General features: G+C 38.7%; 1 protein-coding gene across 1 annotated transcript in view; it reads left to right on the top strand.

Moving 5' to 3' along the window:
* The window catches only part of LOC146004347 (neuropeptide Y receptor type 2-like), an 83,541-nt gene extending 61,936 nt beyond the window's left edge, over positions 1-21,605 (top strand). Inside the window, exon 2 of the mRNA XM_083143134.1 lies at positions 20,399-21,605. Coding sequence (XP_082999260.1) covers positions 20,399-21,397 — 999 coding nt within the window. The 3' untranslated portion in view covers positions 21,398-21,605. The remainder of the gene's footprint in view (positions 1-20,398) is intronic.
* Positions 21,606-21,808: the final 203 nt, after the last annotated feature.

Below are 21,808 nucleotides of genomic sequence, written 5' to 3'. Positions count from 1 at the left end.
GTGCTTTACTCCTTGCGCGGTCCGAAATTTGCTCTGTTTACAAAACAGAACATTTCCGAGAGGTGGCGTTGTATGGATACAATCAGTACACAGTCTAATCGTACTGTGGGAGTGACGTCACTTGTGCTGGACTGCGTAGTAAGAATCGAACCGTACAGAATGAAAGTATGAACACTTTGAACACCTCCTTTAACAGGTACGAGTGTACAGTAGTTGTAACGTAGAACATACTAAAGTAGTGCTGTATTCCTTGTTAAAGGAAGTAGAATGTTCAATAAAAGCAATGAGATCTCCTGATTTTTCATGCTGTTGGTATTGTACCAACTAGGACGACGTTTACAAACACTGAAGTCGGTGACGGCTTGTAATCACACATTCGCGTTTATCTCGAAAACGGCTCGTTTGCAGACCCAAGTTTACTCAGACTTTTTTGCTTCTGTTATCGTGTACTTTCACCTGTGTCAGTGTGCGCTATTACGTTTGAGACACCCTATATACTATAGGTATTTATGGCGTGGAAATTCCTTAAACCACTTCTGGCCGTGTCTCGGCATTGGATCGTACAGGACTCACATCACACAATGGAATATTACATGTCTTTAGTGGGCGATAAGCTTAACAAACCCACTGGCAGATCTTTTCGTCCACGTTCGATCAGTGTCCGACACGTAAAGACAAGAGAACTCGTAAATAAAACAGGTTGCTTCTTGTCTTTAGAAGAGCCCTTCAACTCAGGAGAGCTGAGAACACTGGGTGCCATCCATTTCCGCTTATAATATTCCACGTAGACCCGTTTGTCTTGGTAAGGCATGCACATTTTATTACTGTTCTTCGCTCCAACTGGACACGATGGACTCTTGTTCAGCTTGAAATAATAATTCGGTCTGCCGTATTGATCACAATTTTCTTGGCGGCCACACATGGGTAGACAAGTCTCCGAAACACCGGGATCGAAACAACAGCATTGGGGAATAGTCGAATGCCATTCAGCCTACAGCAAAGATAAAAGTATTTTTCCTGGATTGTTTGCTTCACAAATCATCTCCCGTATGCAAATTTTCTGGAGATTTCGTGTTCCATTTATTTCGTGAGTGGAAAAGGGCTTCCCCGATGGCGTAGTGGTAACGTTGTCACCTTGTAATCAAGGGCCACGAGTTCGATACTCATTTGAGGCACATAGTAGTTCGGTTCCCACTTTAAACTGCAGATCTAGTGTAGATTAGCTTATATGTACAGTCACCGTCAATACAAAATGGAAGCCTAAATACTAAAATACTCGCTATCAGGCATGGCGTTATGTGTGCTGCCTAACTCTACGCCGGTGAGTGTATTTTAATAGCAAATTTTCAATAACAAGTTGTGCAATGCAGGGAAGCGGGTATGTTAGGATTCATTATTATTACCGGTGACTGTATATAACATGAGCTTTATACAGACTCAAATCCTATATTAAATATAAAGTTAATGGAAATTTGTCCAGCAAAACATCATATAATATAACACGTTACTACAGAAACGAACTGCAAAAGATACGTCATCGTAAACCTCCGAACAAATCGAATTCTGAGCAGGTGATATGGCAACGCCTCAATTTCTTCCAATCGCTTCTCGATATATCGATTCGTTATTAGATTTCCTTTTACGGCAGTCAACATATTGTGTAGATAGATCTCCTGGATAAACAGGCGGACAAACAACAACCCTCCGATCAGCGTGGGTGGACGTCCAGTCCTTCCTCCTCGCCCCGGGAAATTCCGGAAGTTTGCGCAATTGACAACCGCCTCCGCTCTCGCGGAAGTAAGAATCGTGTGCATTGACTCAGGTTTAGCTGGAATCGAGAAGGCAATAGAGGAGAAATGGCGTTGCTTTGGTCCAGTGTTGCCAACCTCCCGATAAAAAAGTACCGCTTATTCTGTGAAATTATGCTAAATACTGAGATATTGTGCTGGATCTATAATTATAATACTAATTATGAATTATTACTATTATTTATAATTATTAATAATAATTTATTAATATAATGATTTTTGGTACGATGCAATGTAATTTTTAGTTATTAATGTTCTTCCCGGGATGAGTTCAATGTTGAACTAGATAATGTTTGAGATGATTCGTCGACTACAAAGTGAAACATTTGTTCACTATTTTCTACCGAATTCCTGCCATGAAATGTTCCTCGCGGAGTAAACTGAGGAGAATTAAGACACGATAAATAGAAGAGGGTGGACAAGCATGTCTCTGAACCGGAAAAAAACATTTAGATATAATTTAATTTTAAATTTCTCAAAATATTGTTTTCTGACATGAATTCTTCCTCCTAGGGAAGCAAGTTTTTCAAATTTTGCGTGATTATTTTCTCATTATGCCAAACCCAGGGTGCTAGGTGCCAACGAAGCTCCAATTGTGTTAGGTTTAGCATCATAATGCTACGGTTTGAATCACTGCTTTGGTCCAGATCCTATGGCTTCCTCTCGCCCCTCCACCATCCTTTGACGTCATCTTGCTATAGGCTTCCAGCTGAAGCCATTTGCTCAGTTCTAATTCCAGCTTTCCGAGCATTATCCTGAAAACCTAAACTGGCTTTATGATGTGCGTCTGCAGTAATTATTTTGTCTGGTGAAGTCGCCGAAAATTGCCCGAATGACCGTAAACTTGTTAGGTCGAAACAAAGCCTATCTGGTAGTTCACAAGCTCATTGGCGCTATTTCTGGTACTTTATGCCTTCCCCGAACAGGCACGTACTGCTTGGAAGAAGGACATGAAATAACATAAAATATTACGAGTATTTTGAAATGTTTATAAAGTGGCACCAATTATCACAAAATTCTTCCAATTTCTGAACAAATCTTCCAATTTCTGAACAAATCTTCCAAAATATGTTTCTGTGCATTGGATTTCACATTTAACTTCCTATTGAAGTTCTACGTTGAAGAAACCAACTTTTCTATCGTCTTCATGTGAGCAATTTCTGCTTTCAATGGTGGGTATCAAACCTAAGACAGGTAAGCTAACCAACTACTCCACTGCGTTGAGAAGAGGGCAGAAATATATGTGTTCCGGAGATAATTCAACTGCAAAAGTTTTTATGCGGAGAGGAAAGATATATTTTCAGATTTTTTCGTCTAAAAGGGACAACAAGGGAGGTAGCTCCAGGCGCCTTGATTGTTAAGTGAACGACGCACCTGTTTCACTGAGCACGTGAAGAGAAGTATTTAGTTTCAAGTAGTGCAGTATCGATATATTTGTCTTGGCATGTGTGTATTTTGGCATATGTAGTGTGTTACTCATCGAGTTGTAGAATGGCCTTATGATATGTGGGAGACTGAGAAATCGAGATCTTAGGTTTTTCCTCAATTTCTGAATTTCATCTCAATTTTTTATTATTAGACCCGCACACAACCCCAGATCTGGACTCGATTTTTGTTACATGCATACGTATACAAGGGCCTCCCCGATGGCATAATGGAATCTCGTGCCATTGTAATCAAAGGGTTTCGGGTTCGATAACCCGAGGACACATTGGACAGTGGTTTGGATTCCACATTAATCTGTAAGTCCAGTCCAGATTACCGTAACTGTGCATAAAGTGTACTTAGAACAAAAATTCAATTATTCGTGTACAAAAAGAATACATTTAGCCTCTATATTATCGATAGGCTTATACAACCAATCGTGAATTGGTAAATAAAATACCAGATGTTAATTTATTGTCATAAATAGACCAATTGGTGAATATGTCTTTACAATTTATTATGTCTTTCAAAATTCAGGAAGTGGTTATATTTCTAGCACGTTCACTTACATTTTTATATTATAAAAATTGATTGATTGATTTGCTTTATTTTACTTCGCTTTTTAGCCACTTTTGGCTAATTTTCGATGATGGGGATGGGTGATGATCTAATTACTAACCTTTCCTTGGAAGTAAACCATATATTTTAGACATGATAAGATGGAAGTAGCAAACAAATATTAACATATTTTATTTATCTCTGTTCATTTGAAGTAAGCCGATTGTGTGATGTGGAATCCTTAATCTCATCAATTACTTACATTTACCGTTTTGGTACAGTCACGGACACTTGTGGATTGTAACAATCTCATTAACTTTCAATGGAATTGTTACAACCCAGGAGTGTCCATGACTGCACGACATAGAGTATTGCGCCGGGATATCTATAAGGGTACTTCCTCGCTCGCGACCTGTCCTGTAAACACACCCGCATAAATGATTGAAGAAGCAATGTATTTGAACTGTGGACGATATGGCGTGCCGGACAATCTCCAGCTTCTTGCAAAGGTCAGAGGTCTGTGTGAGAAGCAATTCGTCGAAATGCTATCTGATCATCCATCACGCAACTGTCATATTACATGCTTCCGACGTGGAAGTTCTGGGGGACACGCGAGATGGATAACACAATGCACATAACGGTGGCGATAAACCCACGGTTTATAGAGATTTATGTGGAAAACTAAGAAACGGTTTCTTCATTAACCATTGGGTAATACGTGCAAGCGGAAAACTGTCCTGATTGGGACTCACGTTGAGATATCTATTGAGGAGACAGGTGAGTTGAGAAGGTTACATAATTTAGAACCTCATAATTTGTATTTATGTCCAGATGAATAACGTTGAGATGGGCCTAAAGGAAATCGGTAAGGGTGGAAAGATTGTATTGATCTTGCCCAGGATAGTGACAGATGGAAGGCTTCTCGTATGGTCTGCTACCTTAAATGACAATGCATAACTTCTTTGCAAACATTACACTCTAGAATATGCAAGCCATGAATTGTGGCAATGTTATTAATGATTTTACTCTCAACAAATCCTGGCATCATATCCACGTATTTTACTGTTCGACATATTTATAATACCTCATTCGAGAATAGAAGTAGAAAGGATTCTTTGAGACGTGTCGAGACTATACCGAGAGTCACACATTGTTAAGGAAATGCTGTGTTGTTACACTTAATCAGGTCAAAATTCTGATTTTAATGGTTCGAGTGGCTTCGAAACGAGACCTTATGACTAGCCCTCGGATTTTTAGGTTCTAATAAGTGTGTTTTTAGGTTCCTAATACAGACACTAAAAATTCTAAAATAGGTTGAAAAAACCCTAAAATCGGTTCTAAATATCATAAAATAGGTCCTAAAAATCTTAACTTAGGATCGACAAATCTTAAAGTAGGTTAAAAAAAACTTAAAATAGTTCAAAATTCCTGAAAAATGCTGATTAGTTATAGTCACCTGCAATCAAAATGGGGCACCTATATCCTGGAATACGTACTATCTTCCATAACGTTATGTGTTGCCTACCTAAGGCGACGTACCATTCTTCGACGTACCTATGTATAGTTAGGCAACAATCCTTTTTCATGTTTTCCACAGTCAAACTCCGCAATTTTGTCTGTGAGGATAATCTTTCGACAAAAGCATCGTCAGTGGTGCAAACTTCAATGCTGACATGTCAGTTTCCAAGGCGTGAATGCCACAAAGCACGAAAGTGACGCGAAAGTGAGCAAGACCACATAGGTCAGACCACTTTGGATTGTACAGGTAACAGTGGCACCAGACATTTTGCTTTATTTAGAGCTTTCAAAAATCACCATGGACTTAGAAGAAGGGGAATCGACGGAGAATACGATTCAAACACGTTCGTCATTGAATGTTTTCGTCACCAAACGAAGAAAATGCCTCTGTGTGACTTAAAAATCGTGTAAAACCTTAAAAAATATATAAAAACCTAAAAAAAGGCTTGATTTAGGCGCATAAACCTGAAATAGGTTCTAACAAGCAAAATAGGTTTTCTTAGGCACTATAAATAAAACTTAGTCAGTTGTTGCGTTTTTTAACGAAACACTGACATAACTTATTATTTTTTACAACTCGATATGAGACCGATATCGGAAGACATTTTGGCTCGAAGGCCAGGTGCAAATCATAGAAAACAGATTGCTATCGTTATGGTAGGCGGTATGCGTTCGAATCGGAAAAATACACGTCTAGTTTTATTTCACTTCAACTGCAAGAAACTTTGAAGTAGCACATTAACATACAACTTACACGTTTTCTTAAAAAGCCTAAGGACGTGTTCTTAAGTGCAATTTGCACGTACGTTACCAGAATGCGGACAAAAGACCCGTGAAATGTGTATGTGCAGGACGTGTGGAAAGCCCGCTCTCAAGGGAGACCGTCCTCCTGTGTTTACAGCCGCCTTCGCTTCACTTGCTCTCGAGACGTGTTGTTTGTTTCCCCAAGCCTCGATGTGTGGACGAGGACAAGTAAACATTAGTGTCGCGCCTGAGGAAGCGATCGGAATTGCATTTTCATTAGTTTCCGAGGCTGGGGAAGACTTTGGTCTCTGCCGAAGGTTAACAACCACAGCAAAAAAAGCAAATTGATCGATCTTCCGGGATCAACGGATGCCCGCGTGTTGATTCTGACCGTCGGTCGAAGCAGATCTGCAATAAAGCCTGATGCATCATTCAGTGTATTTTCTTACAATACAAGAAATTTTAGGCGGCCTACCTGATGGCGTAGTGATGTCGTCGCTTTGTAATCAAGGTGTCCCGGGTTCGATACCCAGTTGATGCACAGTGCAGAGTGGTTCGGATCCCACCTTAAACTGTAGGATCAATCTCAATTATAAATTGACTTAAAACAACAATTCAAGAAGATTTGGAACAATTAGAACAGGCCTCTTCGTCCCGCACCGTGGCCGTGGGGTCTAAGGCATGCTTTGGGCTCGGGCTACGGGACGTTCGCTGGTTCGAGTCTCCTCGGGGAAGCGTAACAACTTTTCAATTGAGACTTCGGCCTGTGTATGGGCCTCACTATCATGAGGAAATTGGGGAGCTACAAATGAGTAGCGTAACCCGATCATGGAAACCTGCAACGACTAGTGGTCCGTCGTGCTGACCACACGTCCCCGCGTAACTGGTTGGATGATCTCCCACCTCGACAGCTGGGAGTGAGGCCGGTATTCGGTAGGTAGGCCCTGGCCCTCACGGGCTGTTGCGCCACGGGTTCTTATAACAGGCTTCTTCGATTGGTTAGTGCGCAGTGTACCGGGTGATCTTTTGAGAACGGACCCAAATGTCAACTTCTCTTTTACGTAGTACACCCTGTAGCTGCAATGTTGCAGACCGACGACGCTCTGGCGCCTGAACCCACAATCAGTGGCGCTTGCGTTGTTCATCTGTGTTTGTGATTGGCCCTTCATCTACTTCACCTGATGACCATTCGTCCCCATCATTGCGGTTTACCATAAGTAGGCAAAGCGACATTAATTAAACTAAACATTCAATCAAGATGGTATAGTGAAAACCAAGGCCGGATTTTATATGAGCTTTAGGGATGGGGGGCTGCGGTCCCGAAGAAAAATTGAATATTGAAAGATAAAAATAGCAAAATATGTACTAACCATCCGACATAACCACGACGTCAGAAAGGGAGGTGGGCAAAATTTTCTCCGGCCCCCTAAGTCAACGATTGTGCCGAGTGAAATGTTGGCGCGAACGAACAAAAAACATAAATTTGACTCAACATTTTTCTTGCTCGCTACGTGAAATTTATGCTTACTGCTTTAAAATGTTTATTGTATACGAGCGACGATTAACAGTATGGGCTGGATTATCTTCAAACGTCCACATTGGAAAATGCATGTTAGACGTTTATGTGAGACTGTTGTGCGCCATATCTGCATAACAAGACATAAAAATGTACTCCACACGAATTATATTAATGCCAGTTACAAAATAATATATCATCGTCGTATTACATAATGCGTATTTAAAACACTTGCATTATTTTATCAATGTCGTAATAATTGAACTCATTATACTCCACAGTAACGCATGGTAAGTTGCACAACCAACCGATAAGTGCACGTTTAAAAGTTGCGCCCTGCCAGTTTGGAGAAGCTATACAAACAATTTATCAATTGTTCTTCCAATGTCAATTACGGCAACAACATCGTGATACTCTGTATAACGTACAGGAAGAATCCCCTTTTCCGATATCCATATTATATATATAATTTATATATGATCATAGGTTTTGAGTCTAATTTGTGTAGTTATAGTTGCTTAACCTTTTAACATAAAAGTGTACGTGTTTTTTGTAATTGCCCGAGTATACTAGTTTCTTCTTGTTACTTGTGATTCTCGCTAGATATCACCATAATCACTTTGTTTCTCATTTAGTTCTTGTTATTCCCGCTAAATGTCACTGTAATTGCTTTCGTCTTGCATTGAGTTCTCACTGTTGCCTGTAGCGTATCTCGAACAGTTCCCCACTTTTCTTACGCATGTTTGAGGTGTTCATGCACAGTATTTCTGCTAATGTGCCTTTTAGTTAAATGTAGAGTGATTAAATGCCTTTTCCTTTGTAGCCTCATGTGAGAGATCAGAAAAATAATACTGTTTATTTTCATCAAGAATATACTCGGAATTTTAAAATCAGTACTTTTGTGACGTCAGTATTTCATTGTTGAGTTCCTAAAAATTAATCTAATAGGTTCCATGATTATTGTACCTAAGTGCTTATTACATTTCAGCAATAAAATAATTAGATGAAAATTGAAAAATATTTTTTTGTAATAAATCCTCTGTATGTTAAGATGTGAAAATTGTACCGGGATACGCCACTTTGAAATAATGAACCAACAGTTGTGATACTTGAGTCTTCATCGGGGGATCGAACCACGGATCCTCTGATTACAGGGCAACAGCATCAAGTATATCTTGCTCAGCTTGTACTCTTTCTTCATTGCGACCAACTGCGGCACCATGACATAAACATGTAAAAAAAATAGCGCATATCTTAGGAGAGCGTTCCTCTGCATTGCAGAGTCTGGCACAATACGTTTAAAATTGCCCTCGTGAATTGAGGAAAACGTGAACATTTTCCGTTTCTTCTTTTTGTTACAGGGGCACCAGCATTGTGAACGCAGATGTTGGAAACTAGCTGCTCTCTTTCTTAATCTGCGGGAACATAAGTTCGCATCTGTCGTCTTAAATTAGACGCCCAATTATAGACCATCATTGTCCTATCAATCGGGGTGCTGAGTGTCAGGCGACGGCCCCGGCTGCCATCCGTCTTGCTCCCGGTTGACCCTCATCAGGCCCTGTTGAGACGAGTTAATCGCCAGATGTAACCCTATTAACTCCTCAATGACGTCATTCATCTTTTGACCCCCAACTCTGCTCGAAAACAAGCATCGAGCAATGTAAACCTCTTTGGTTTTATGGGACTTTCTCTATCAACGATTGTTCGACGCAATTGAGCTTGAGAATACCGCGTTTGCAGGACGTTTTCTAACTATAGCGCTTCAGTTTTCAGCATCTATGTGATTATTCTCTTTCGTATGTAAGGATCAAATTATAGGAAGTATTATAAATAAATAATAATGATGTAATAAAATGTTAAATAATTACATTTATAGTTACTGTTATATGTGAATGTCGCTCCGTCAATTTTATCTGATCGTCATTCATTTTCATCGTCGTGATTAGCCAAAAGTGGCTGAAATGCGACGTAAAATGAGAAAATGGAAAATGACATATTATTATTAACACACGAAACTTAAAAATATTACATGTATTTTTTTAAATAATAAATTCTAAACATATTTTCTGCTTTATTTCTAATTAAGGTGAAAAATGAAGGAAATAATGTGCAATTTAATATTGTCCTAACATACATAGGTATCACTCTAAGTGTTGTGATGAATCTATTGCGGCACCAGAACATGTTGAATTTTTCGAGTTTCAGACTTGAAACATGAGGCCTGCTAACCAATTGCAAAATGACTGTGAATTCTTATATTTTTATGAAATAAATGTAAGTTTTTTCACCTACGCAAGTATTCTGACTTTCAAACGTTTTGGGGGGATATTTCGATAATTAACCTAGCCTTATTACATATTTCCTATGCAGATATAGAATATGTGTAAAATTATCTTAAAATCTTTTTAAAAAAGATGCTTGCAGTTACATATTAATATTATTTTTCATTTTTATATTAAGTTACATGTCAGATATTTGCATATAATATATGGATGTCTGTCTTCATAATGATGATAATGATAAACATAATTTGAATTGTCATCAGTGTTGTTAAAATTACTCTCTGTTTATATTAATATCATTACTTTTTGGGTCGTAGCTTACACTAATATCTTAATATACAGGGTGTTTCAAAAATAATCATCCGATTTGAAAAGGCTATATTTTGGAAACTAATGAACATAGAATCTTGCAGTAAGTTGTAACATACATGTTGGAACATCAAAGTTTACTTACAGTAGGTTTTGATTTGTTGCAGGTAAGTGCTTTACTTTTGCAGCTCACTCTTTAGTCCGCATGAAAAAGGCAACCAAGCAACAGGAAACATTGTGCATGCTCTGCTTCAAGAAATGTGAGTTCGTTGCAACTGTGCAACGTCGAATACTGTGAGCAGTAGGTGATGTAGCACCGTATTTACGACGAAACTAACGCTGCACAGCTGTAACGGACTCGCATTTGTTGAAGTGGAGAACGCAGAAAGCTTTCTGTTGCTTGGTTGCCTTTTTGATGCGGACTAAAGAGTGAGCTGCAAAAGTAAAGCACTTACCTGCAACAAATCAAAACTAACTGTAAGTAAAATTTGATGTTCCAACATGTATGTTACAACTTACTGCAAGATTCTATGTTCATTGGTTTCCTAATAGCCTATAGCCTTTTCAAATAGGATGATGCTTTCTGAAACATACTGTATACGGTGGCTTGTAAAAGAAAGGACGAACAATACTTAAAAAATGGTTTCTGAATATCCGACGAACTGGGATATAGTTTCTCGAACGATGAAAACTAAGTATACAGATAACTGGTGTTCAAGACAGAAAGGAGGAAAAATTGAAGAGTAAAATCAGAAACACAAAATAAGCTTTCCACTTCAAATAAAAAGCAGAGCACAGTGAATTAGAAATAGAACCGGTTGTTCCGACTGTTGCTATCCAGAATCAGGTAAACTATTGCCAGGCCTGCGTGCTAGTGCTGCCATCACCGTCACTACCTGAAGCAAAGAGGCTTGTGGTTTATGACTAGAGACCGGATTTCAAAGGGAAACATTTTACTCTAAAAAGGACAATAAAGTAACAATTATTGCCAAAAAGGACATGAAAAGAGTTTATAGTATATTTTTGCACTCCACTAAAAATATTATATTTCGTACGAAGTAAAGAAAAAATGCAAGAAATTTAATGCATACATTTTTATATATTGTGCTTTCATTTAAAATAATTAATATATTTAGTGGAGTGCAAAAACAAACTGTTTTTTTCTTTTTTAAAGAAGTACAGCGAATAATCTTGCCATCCGCATTTCATAACTTGCTACCACTGACACTCAATAATGTCATCACTGTCACACAGTAAAGTTTAAACTATTCTAAAAAACTTCACAATTAAGGTCTAAATCTAGCAGATATTAAGTATACTTTCAACTCGACAGACGTGCAGCTTACTTGTGTTTGTTACTACTTAAGCCCAGATCGCATTGTTGCAACAATCGCTGCAACGTACTCGCAACACTCATGGAGGGAAGATACGGTAGAAGGCCTTGTTCCATCTTTCCTCTAAGCTACACCAAATATGCAATTATTGAATGTTTTGTTTATGGAAAATACAGTCGTAGAAAATATTTGATATCTTGTCAATAAAGGGACAAAGGAAGATGTTTTCAAAAATGGGAAAAAAGGGAAATGTAGGTTGAAAAACAAGTCAATAAAGAGACCAGAAAGGAAAATGTTTTTAAAAAAAGGAAACAAGGGAATGTGGGTTGAAAAATGGAGAAAAAGGGACGTCAAAACCATGCAATCTTGTTGGTGGGAGATAATTATCAACACTGTTGTTATTTATTCCATGATACGTGTTCTCTTTAACATCCGGTATTTATCACAATACAGTGAAAAGTTCAAAAGAATAAGTTACGGAATTAGGAATTTGATGATATTTGTGAGGAGACTGCCTTTTCTTTGTTGGCTATCAATATTATCCTGACAAAAGTCAGTTCAGTTCAGCATTTCCTCATAACCATGAAAGAAGAATACCATCCTGTGTACAGCGAGCTTTGCTCAAGCTGTATCACTCTTGAAGAAGCCTTAATTCAACTCCATTAAAAGACGAGGTCGTTGCTATAATCTTGTAGAGTTCATGAAGATCAAGGGAGTGACATAAGCTTCGAGACTTATAGAGGTGTTCTTCGAACGTGAACACTTGTTGAGAGGGTGGTATCATGCATGATAACATTTGGGTGAAGGTCACGCTTTGCTGTGACTTGTTGCTTTGTGATTTGCAACCCCTATTGCAATCGATCTCAGTATTGGACGGGAAGTCCTTGTGTCAAAACTGAACAGATAAGATTAGCAAGATGGTAGAGGCTGCTTCAGAACTTGAAATTGATCCTCAAATGAAGATCCTCTAATTTCACTGAGTGACAATGTTGTAGTGGATCCCTATAATAATCAGGAGTACAATGCAGGCAGGTACAGGTACAAAATGACACTGGTCGTAAGTGCAGGTAATCAAACTTCCCAAAGAGTGAATTTTATCCTTCTTGAAATTGGTAATAATGAACTATTCAAATTGGTTGACATCAGAGGTTACAGCACACATGTTTTAAAATATCTTACAGGCAAGCCCTTCAAAAATTAATACTGATAGTGGAATACATTGTTGACGTGTACTACTCCTAACATCAAAGTGAAAAGCTCTTTAAGTTCTTTAAAATCGATGAATGGTTGGGTGGTTATCACAGCGCAAATGGCTCCGGGTTTGAATCCCAGCCTGGGGATGGGTGTTCAATGTTAGTTTTCATTCATTATTTTCATCATGGCCTCCCCGATGACGCAGTGGTAGCGTCGTCCCGGGTTCGATACCCGGTGGAGGCACATTGTGGTTCGGATCCCACTTTAAACTGTAGGTCCAGTCCCGATTAGCCTTACTGTGCATAAAGTAGACCTAAAACACCAAATCAACAATAACAATCATTTTCATCATGTCATCAGTCACTCTCATCTTCGCAAGTAGCCGAAAGTGGCCGAAAATCAAATTTAAAAAAAAAATCAAATCAAATCAAAACACTCTTGCGTGAAGAATCTATGCCCCTTCCTCTCCCTATGATAATATAATAATAATAATAATAATAATAATAATAATAATAATAATAATAATAATAATAATAATAATAAAATCGCCTTTATCGCGGGCCGTTCTTTCAACAAACCCTTGTGAAATACATACTGCAATTGACACTTCACACTTCTTGAAAATCACTGTTGCAGTAGAAAAATAAAAATAAAACATTCATATATAAACAATTAATGTACTGAAGGTACAGAGTTAAATCTAATACCACAATTAGAGTACAATTATTACAGAGACAAAACTAAATTTAAACCAATACCTCATTCCCATTCATTATAGAAAAGACAAAGCCAGGCACTATTGTTTGGACAGTAGATGCTTCCTTAGGTTTTTTGTGTGTACTGCAGGGTGGAGCTCCCCTAAGGTCAGTGGCGGGGGGAGTTCATTCCATTATTTTATTTCAGTGACCATGAAGAAATTTCCATAGAGTGTTGTTCTGTGTGTGTGGATCGTGAATTGTGGTTTTTGACGAAGGTTAATGTGTTTCCTCTTCTTCTTGTACGGAGATATTTGATTATATAAATATTTCGGTTCCTTATTGTTCAGAATCCTGTACAATAACGACAATGCCAAAAATATTCTCCTATTTTTAACGTTTAACCTATTTAGTTCCTGTAAGTACGGGGAAATATGTTCTCTTCTTTTGACATTCAGTATAAATCTTATGCTTATATATATATTTGTGTGTCATCCGCATACTGGTGGTATTTGCAGTGTTTTAGTGCATCATTAAAATCTTTTATGTATAGGGAGAAGAGGATAGGTCCTAGAATACTTCCTTGCGGTACTCCTTGTTTCATATCAAGCCATTTAGGTATGCACGACTTATTCATGTACTAATTTTACACATTGTTGCCTGTTCGTTAGATAAGACTGAAACCATAACAATTCTCTATCATTTATACCGATAGATTTCAATTTCTCTGGCAAGAGGTTGTGGTTTTATGGAGTTAAATGCCTTGGTGAAATTAAGGAGTACCTGGAACAACATTTTACCATTACCCATCCTCTTGGCTATGTCATCAACAACGCTAACTAAAGTAGTTACTGCACTGTGCTGTTTGCTGAAGCCTGATTGATGTGGAGAATAGTTGTCATGCAACATCAGATGGTCTACTAATTGTTCTTTCAGTATGCGTTCTAATACTTTAGATATAATTAGTAGTACGCTTATTGGTCTTAGATCTTTAACATAAAGGGAAACAGTGGTTTTCGGTATGCGTGTCACTACGGCCTTTTTCCAATCTTCGGGAAATACCCATTGAGTTAGAGAGCAGTTAATGATGTGAGTTATGGTTCAATTGGTTTTGTTTGAATTTTTATTTTAAGTCACTTTATGCACAGATAGTCTAATTGGGACTAGATCTACCGTTTCAAATGTGATCCGAGCCATCGTGCAGTGTTCCTCCACCGGGTATCGCACCAGGTACCCTTTTAATACAAGGCCACGTTACCACTGCGTTGCTTCATGGGAGAGGCCCCTAACCCTATTTCTTTTCCGAAACATTCCATTCCTATAACAATTCAACGCTACTCTAAATAAAATGACTAGATCTTGTGTAGTACTATTTTCTGTTTTCCATTCCTTTAACTATTCTCGAACAACTACATTTCTAGTATTTCCAGGGACTTTAATTTTTGTAGAATTTTCATCTACAACGCAGCTCACTTCCTCTTGTTTGTATTTAAAATTACATTCAATTTGCATTTGCTCTGATTAAACATTTCTTATTTCCAATTTCCATTCTTCAAAACTTTCAGTGAAAATTTGAACCCGATTTTTTATGCCCACGTATATACAGGTTGTCATTTTAATGGCGCCCACGGACCACAGAAATGTATAGAGGACATCACAACAAACAACTTTTCTCAGTAACATTTTTCTCGTTGGAGCGTCGTTTCGGCGCTACAGTTGTTCAGAAAAGCCCGTTCTGCCGCCTGTATGCTGGCAACCCAACACAACATTTGAACACATCTGTAACGTCATTCCCTGTGGCGAAACAGTGCACGGCAGTGTTGCAAGGAACACACAAATTTTCGGAAAAGTGAGACTACCAACCACATTATGAGCTGTAATGCGAAGATAGGAACGCGCCCAGTACACAGAACATCTAGGGTAACACGACCTACAAGTCAGAAGACCGACAGTCATCCCAGGGAAAGGGAGAATTGAACCAACTATACGAATAAGGGTAGAAAATTACGCATTCAAATGAAGTGACAATATCGGATTTTGTTTCAGCCTACATATCAAATATCACCATCACCCAGCTACATGTCAAGTATTTACAAATCTCGTTACTAGGTTGATATCTACAGGTTGGTATACCTATTTGTCCTGATACATGCGTTGTGGTATTACTGTGCTGATAACAGAAGTATCCGAGGTTGACGTTGTTACATTATGGCTAAAACACGTATAACCACAGTAACAACCTGATTATGTTCAGTATCACAGACGAGTATCAGAAGGAAGACGTGGATATACTAAACTGTAGATGCCAACTTGGCAACGAGATTTGCAAATATTTGACATGTAGGCTGAGACAAAATTCGATATTACCACTTCCATTTGAATTCCTTTTTTTTCTACCATTTTTCGTATCGTTTGTTCACTTCCTGTTGGGTTAGAGAACATGTTTTCTCGCCTTGTTTTACGGTAGATAATATGGTTGATTGTAGCTATGCCATTTTTTACAGAATATTTGTGTTCCTGGCAACCCTGGAACGCCTCGCTTCACGACAGGAAATGACGTCTCAAATGCAATCAAATGTGTGTGGTTGCCAGCATTCAGGCGGAAAAACGGGCTTTTTTGAACGACAGTAGCGCCGAAACAACGCACCAACGAGAAAAGTTGTCTGTATTGATGTCCTCTATACGTTTCTGTGGTCTGTGGGCCCCATTAAAATTACACCCTGTATACAGGATGCTTCAAAAGTAGTAGCGCAAACTGACACAGGTGAAAGTACACGATAATAGAAGCAAAAAAGTCTCAGTAAACATGGGTCTGCAAACGAGCCGTTTTCGAGATAATCGCGAATGTGTGATTACAAGCCGCCACTGACTTCATTGTTTGTAAACGTCGTCCTAGTTGGTAAAATGCTAACAATGTGTGCGAATGTGTGGTTACAAGCCGTCACTGACTACAGTGTTTGTAAACGTCGTCCTAGTTGGTAAAATACCAATAATACAGTATGAAAAATCAGGAGATCTCATTGCTTTTATTGAACATTCTACTTGCTTTAACAAGGAATACAGCACTACTTTACAAGTACGTATGTTCTACGTTACAATTCCTGTACACTCGTACCTGTTAAAGGAGGTGTTCAAAATGTCGTCCTTCCATCTGGATGCAATACTGTACGCGATTCCGCATTGAGTTTCGAATTCTTTCGAACACCCCCGGATAATTTCTGAATTGGTCACAAGTATGTACAATTCTCTGTACTGATTGTTTCCATCCTGTTTGATTACAACGCCACCTCTCGGAAATGTTCTGTTTTGTAAACAAAGAGCAAACCTCGGACCGCGCAAGGAGTAAAGCACTCGGTGTTTACAAAATACAATCAATGACGGCTTGTAACCAAAAATTCGCACACATTATTAGCATTTTACCAGCTAGGACGACGTTTACAAACAATGAAGTCAGTGGCGGTTTGTAATCACACATTCGTGATTATCTCGAAAACTGAAAGTTTGCAGACCCATTTTTACTCATACTTTTTTGCTTCTATTATCGTGTAATTTCAACTGTGTCAGTTTGCGCTATTACTTATGAGTCACCCTGTATATGTATATAAGTGCAGCGAGAAAGCATTCCTTAATTTTTCTGTTGCTCCTCGAATCCAAAGATATCTGAGATGTGCTTGCTTTCCTTAAGTAGGTCGAAGGTGAACAGCCACTCATAACACTAAAAGTTTGTTGATCGCCGGAAACCTGCGATGAGTCCTTCTTCAAAAACGAGAGCACCTTTATGTAGTTTTCCAGTCAATGAACCTCCAGCAGCTAAACCTCTGCTGGAGACAACTTTAACCTCTTCTACGCCTCAGAATGTGTAATGCTGGAGCAATAAAAACAAACCACTCCCAAGGAATGTCTATTAATATCCGCTCGCCCACGTCTAGTGGAGTGCGCTGTTGACGCCCGAAAGCTATGAAGATAAATCATAGTTCGCATTCATAAATGCTGCTAGACGCTTCGTCCTCGAGAGACGTCATAAAATATCGCCGCTGGCAAAGAGGAAAAAACGAAAAGGAAAGTGGAAGAATGTTAGAAAATCAATTAAATGGAAAGTGGAAGAATGTTAGAGAAACAATGAAATGAAAAGTGGAAAAATGTCAGAGAAACAACGAAATGAAGAGTGGAAAAATGTCAGAGAAACAACGAAATGAAAATTGGAAGAATATCAGAGAAACAACGAAGTGGAGAGTGGAAGAATTTCAGAGAAACAACGAAATGGAAAGTGGAAATATTTTAGAGAGACAACGAAAAGTGGAAGAAAGTTAGAGAAACAACGAAATGAAAATTGGAAGAATGTCAGAGAAACAACGAAATGAAAATTGGAAGAATATCAGAGAAACAACGAAGTGGAGAGTGGAAGAATTTCAGAGAAACAACGAAATGAAAAGTGGAAATATTTTAGGGAGACAACGAAAAGTGGAAGAAAGTTAGAGAAACAACGAAATGAAAAGTGGAAGAATGTCAGAGAAACAACGAAATGAAAATTGGAAGAATATCAGAGAAACAACGAATTGGAGAGTGGAAGAATTTCAGAGAAACAACGAAATGGAAAGTGGAAATATTTTAGAGAGACTACGAAAAGTGGAAGAAAGTTAGAGAAACAACGAAATGAAAAGTGGAAGAATGTCAGAGAAACAACGAAATGAAAATTGGAAGAATATCAGAGAAACAACGAAGTGGAGAGTGGAAGAATTTCAGAGAAACAACGAAATGGAAAGTGGAAATATTTTAGAGAGACAACAAAAAGTGGAAGAAAGTTAGAGAAACAACGAAATGAAAAGTGGAAGAATGTCAGAGAAACAACGAAATGAAAAGTAGAAGAATGTTAGAGAAACAACGAAATGGAAAGTGGAGGAATTTTAAAAAATCAACGAAAAGTGGAAGAATGTTAGAGAAACAAATATTATTCCTCTCTGATATTGGCTATTTAAACTAGAAGTTATTTCTTGCATGAGAGACCTTTCTATTATACTATTAACATGATCTCTTCTGCATCCGCACGCCGCTACACTTCATTTATCGCGAGACAAATAAATAACTTAGAAACATGTTTTGCGTCTGTGCTTTCCGACACTATATCATTCTTTTCTGGACCTCACCAGTTGATTCAAAACGAGTTCCTCACGAATACAGGTTTCACGCGAAGGAAGAAAGGAAAGTGGCAAGTAGCCAGATCTGGTAAATAGGATGGATGATCTAGTATGGTGAATTTTTCCTTGTTTAAAAGCTGCTTACTTAAGTGAGGTACTGTACTGTCTTAGGTTTCTCCCATGTAATAAAAATTAGATGGTTCGCTGTTATTCATTATAAAACCAATTATGACGGAAAACACTATCAATATTAAAGCACAGAAGAATATATGCAGTTTAGTTGAATAAGCGAAAGGGAATTTAAGAAACCTGGTTTCGTAGGTTCGAATCTCGAGTAAGACATGAATGCTTTTATGTTTTTATTTCTTCATAGATTTTGTGAATTCACAGTTCACCATTCATTTCGGTACGCAGAAAAATTATGAAAAATAATGAAATGCAAATAGAAATACATGTGCACGTAAATTTCAAATTATCTCAGGATGTGTAGAGTTATTATGCGTCCATCTGCACCTTTTTTTAAATAGCATTTGTTCAATGTACAGTATATTAAGTTAGATGAGAACTGTAATCTTCTAATTATTGGATTTTCCTTAAAATAAATATGTTAAGCTGATAGACTTTGCCTCTCTTCAACACTTGCATAGTACTCAGGGTTGTAGAGAATTCACAACTTAAGACGTTACAAAATGTTAAGCAATGTTTTGTAATATCTTAATCAAGAATTAAATTACGTAACATAACCAAACGTGCAGACAATAATTCTTTCCATTTCCATACATTTCCCTTGAGTCAAAAATAGAGTTTGTTTCAAGCAATGTATAGGGTTTTCCAATAAGAACGTTATGATTTTACAATGAAATAAAATAATAACTATTTCAGATACAACCAAACTTCTTATATTCTTTTGAAGCATAGTTTATTACATTATGTTTTGAATAACACATCATTTAAGTGTCCACCTCGACTTCGTGCACACGAGTGAATTCGATGAACCCAATTTTCGATGACTTTGAGCAATAACTCGAGCTTAATGTCACAAATGCAGCGTTCGATCTTCAATCTTAATGCATCAAGGGTTTGTGGTCTGTTTGCATACACTATAGATTTCAAATAACCACACAAAAAGCAACCTAAAGGAGTTAAATCACAACTTCTTGGAGGCCAACTAACAGTCACTGTAACTGCATCTCCTATCTAGTTTTGGAAAACAAATGGTCCGATGATGCCATTATGCCATAAACCACACCATACAGTGACCTTTTGCGGATGCAAGGGCTTCTCGGGAATTTCTTGTGGATTGTTTTCACACCAAAAACGACAATTTTGTTTGTTAACATATCCACTTAACCAGAAATGAGCTTCATCTGAGAAGATAATTTTTTGCCCAAAATTATGATCCGTTTCAAGTTCAATAGAACGTATATTTTCATATTTTTTTTGGAGAATAACCAAACGTTCTTGAAGCGTGTATTTAGCCATGATGAATTGTCACAGTATACTAAAAACAAATGACAACTAGTGACAGTTATAACATTTGAAGCATAGTTGCCAGTTCATTTCAAAATCATATCGTTCTTATTGGAAAACCCTTTATATGCCTCTTCATAATATTTTCCATTATAATTTTTTTAAACTTAATAGTGAACATATTTATGTGTTTTCCCTACAACATTTGTCGTTGTCAGGTGAGATAACTTAATTTCGATCTTTCCTTGATACTTGTGTGTGTATTTAATATTGACGATTGTTGTGTAAAATTGTGATTAAGATAGACATTTTTTAGAACTGTTGTTATTGCTCTTCAGTGTTTAGAGTATCGCAAAAGAAGACTTTTTGTTTTGGTATTTATAGTAAAATCGTTTACTTTTTTCTTGCAGTTTGTGTGTGGCTTCGTCTTGCTTTGGACCCTCACGTTAATAAGCGTCGACCGATACAGATGCATCGTGGTGCCACCATACAGGACCAGACTCACCGCGAGACACTCCCTGGCTCTCGTGGTCACCATATGGCTGGTGGCGTGCCTCCTGTTCCTACCGGTGGCGTTCTGGTTCAGGGAGCAGAAGGTGTTCTTGTCGGAGGGACGCTCCACCACCATCTGCACCATGGTGTTCCCTCGCAGCGACACGGTGCACGTCTCCCTCTGCTTCATAGTGCCGGTGCTGCTGGTGGCCTGCATCTGTCCCATGGCGCTCCTCATCTTCCACTACCACAAGATATTCCAGAAGTTGCTGAACACGAGGAACAGGTGGGCCAATCCTTGCGTCGTGAACTCCGCTCCAGGTTCCATCCTCCTCGAGGACGCCCCTGAGAGCGAGAGACGAGACAGCGAGCTCAGCATCGGCGGGCTGGTGGGCCTCGGTCTGGGGATCACCTGGAGGAAGAACTCCCAGCCCAGAGGGTCGCTCACGCAGCACGAGGAGGTGCGCTTCCACAAGCACCTGCACGTGGTCCGCGTCCTCTTGCTCAACGTGGTGGTTGTGCTCCTGATGTGGCTGCCCATCACCATCATGATGGTTCTCATCTACCTGGACGGGAGCAGGCCCAACGAGGATCTGAGGTTCTTCCTCAGGTCGCACGACTTCTTGTGGACCCTCGTCATAGCCCTGCTCAACACCGTGGTGAACCCCGTCCTCTACGGGGTCCTCTCAGAGAACTTCCGCAACTGCTTCTCCCGGATGTGGAGGGCGATGCTCTCCAAGAACCACCTCGCCGAGGAGGTGGGGATAAGCAAGTCGCAGCTGGAGACCAACCAAGAGAAGACCAAGACGAAGGACACCTCCGTGAAGGCCAACGGCGTCGCAAAGTCCTCCGACGGGAGCACGGGCAGGAACCCCAACGGGTGCGCGGCGGCGGCCGACGGCGACCAGCGCTTCTAGACTGATCATGTATAGTTAAACACGAGAGTACCATGTAAATATGTTTCAATACGCAAATTATTTTATACACTTTAATAGAAAAGTTTAAGCACAAATTACATTGTGCATAAATATCTGTTTTCAATTTGTTGAAAGTTGCATGTTACTTAAACATTACATATGTACATATCATGGTGTAGAAACTATATTATATTTTATTGTTAATGAAGCTTTCTTTCGTTCCTACCTTATGTACACCTATAATAGTAGTATGTCACATTCAAAATATCGGACAGCTAGAATCTGGTACACAAACTTTGAATGCATAGAATCTCTATCTCAGCTTATGTCAATTTACCCAAAATAATGCTTATCGAGCCATAAAATCAATTTATTCCATTTCAATAGGAGGGCGTAACAACAGGGGTCATG

This window comes from Lepisma saccharinum, chromosome 21, assembly GCF_977018435.1.
Source record: "Lepisma saccharinum chromosome 21, izLepSacc3.1, whole genome shotgun sequence".
Taxonomy (NCBI): domain Eukaryota; kingdom Metazoa; phylum Arthropoda; class Insecta; order Zygentoma; family Lepismatidae; genus Lepisma; species Lepisma saccharinum.
The sequence above is the reverse complement of the archived record's forward strand: the minus strand, read 5'-3'. Positions and strand labels throughout refer to the sequence as shown.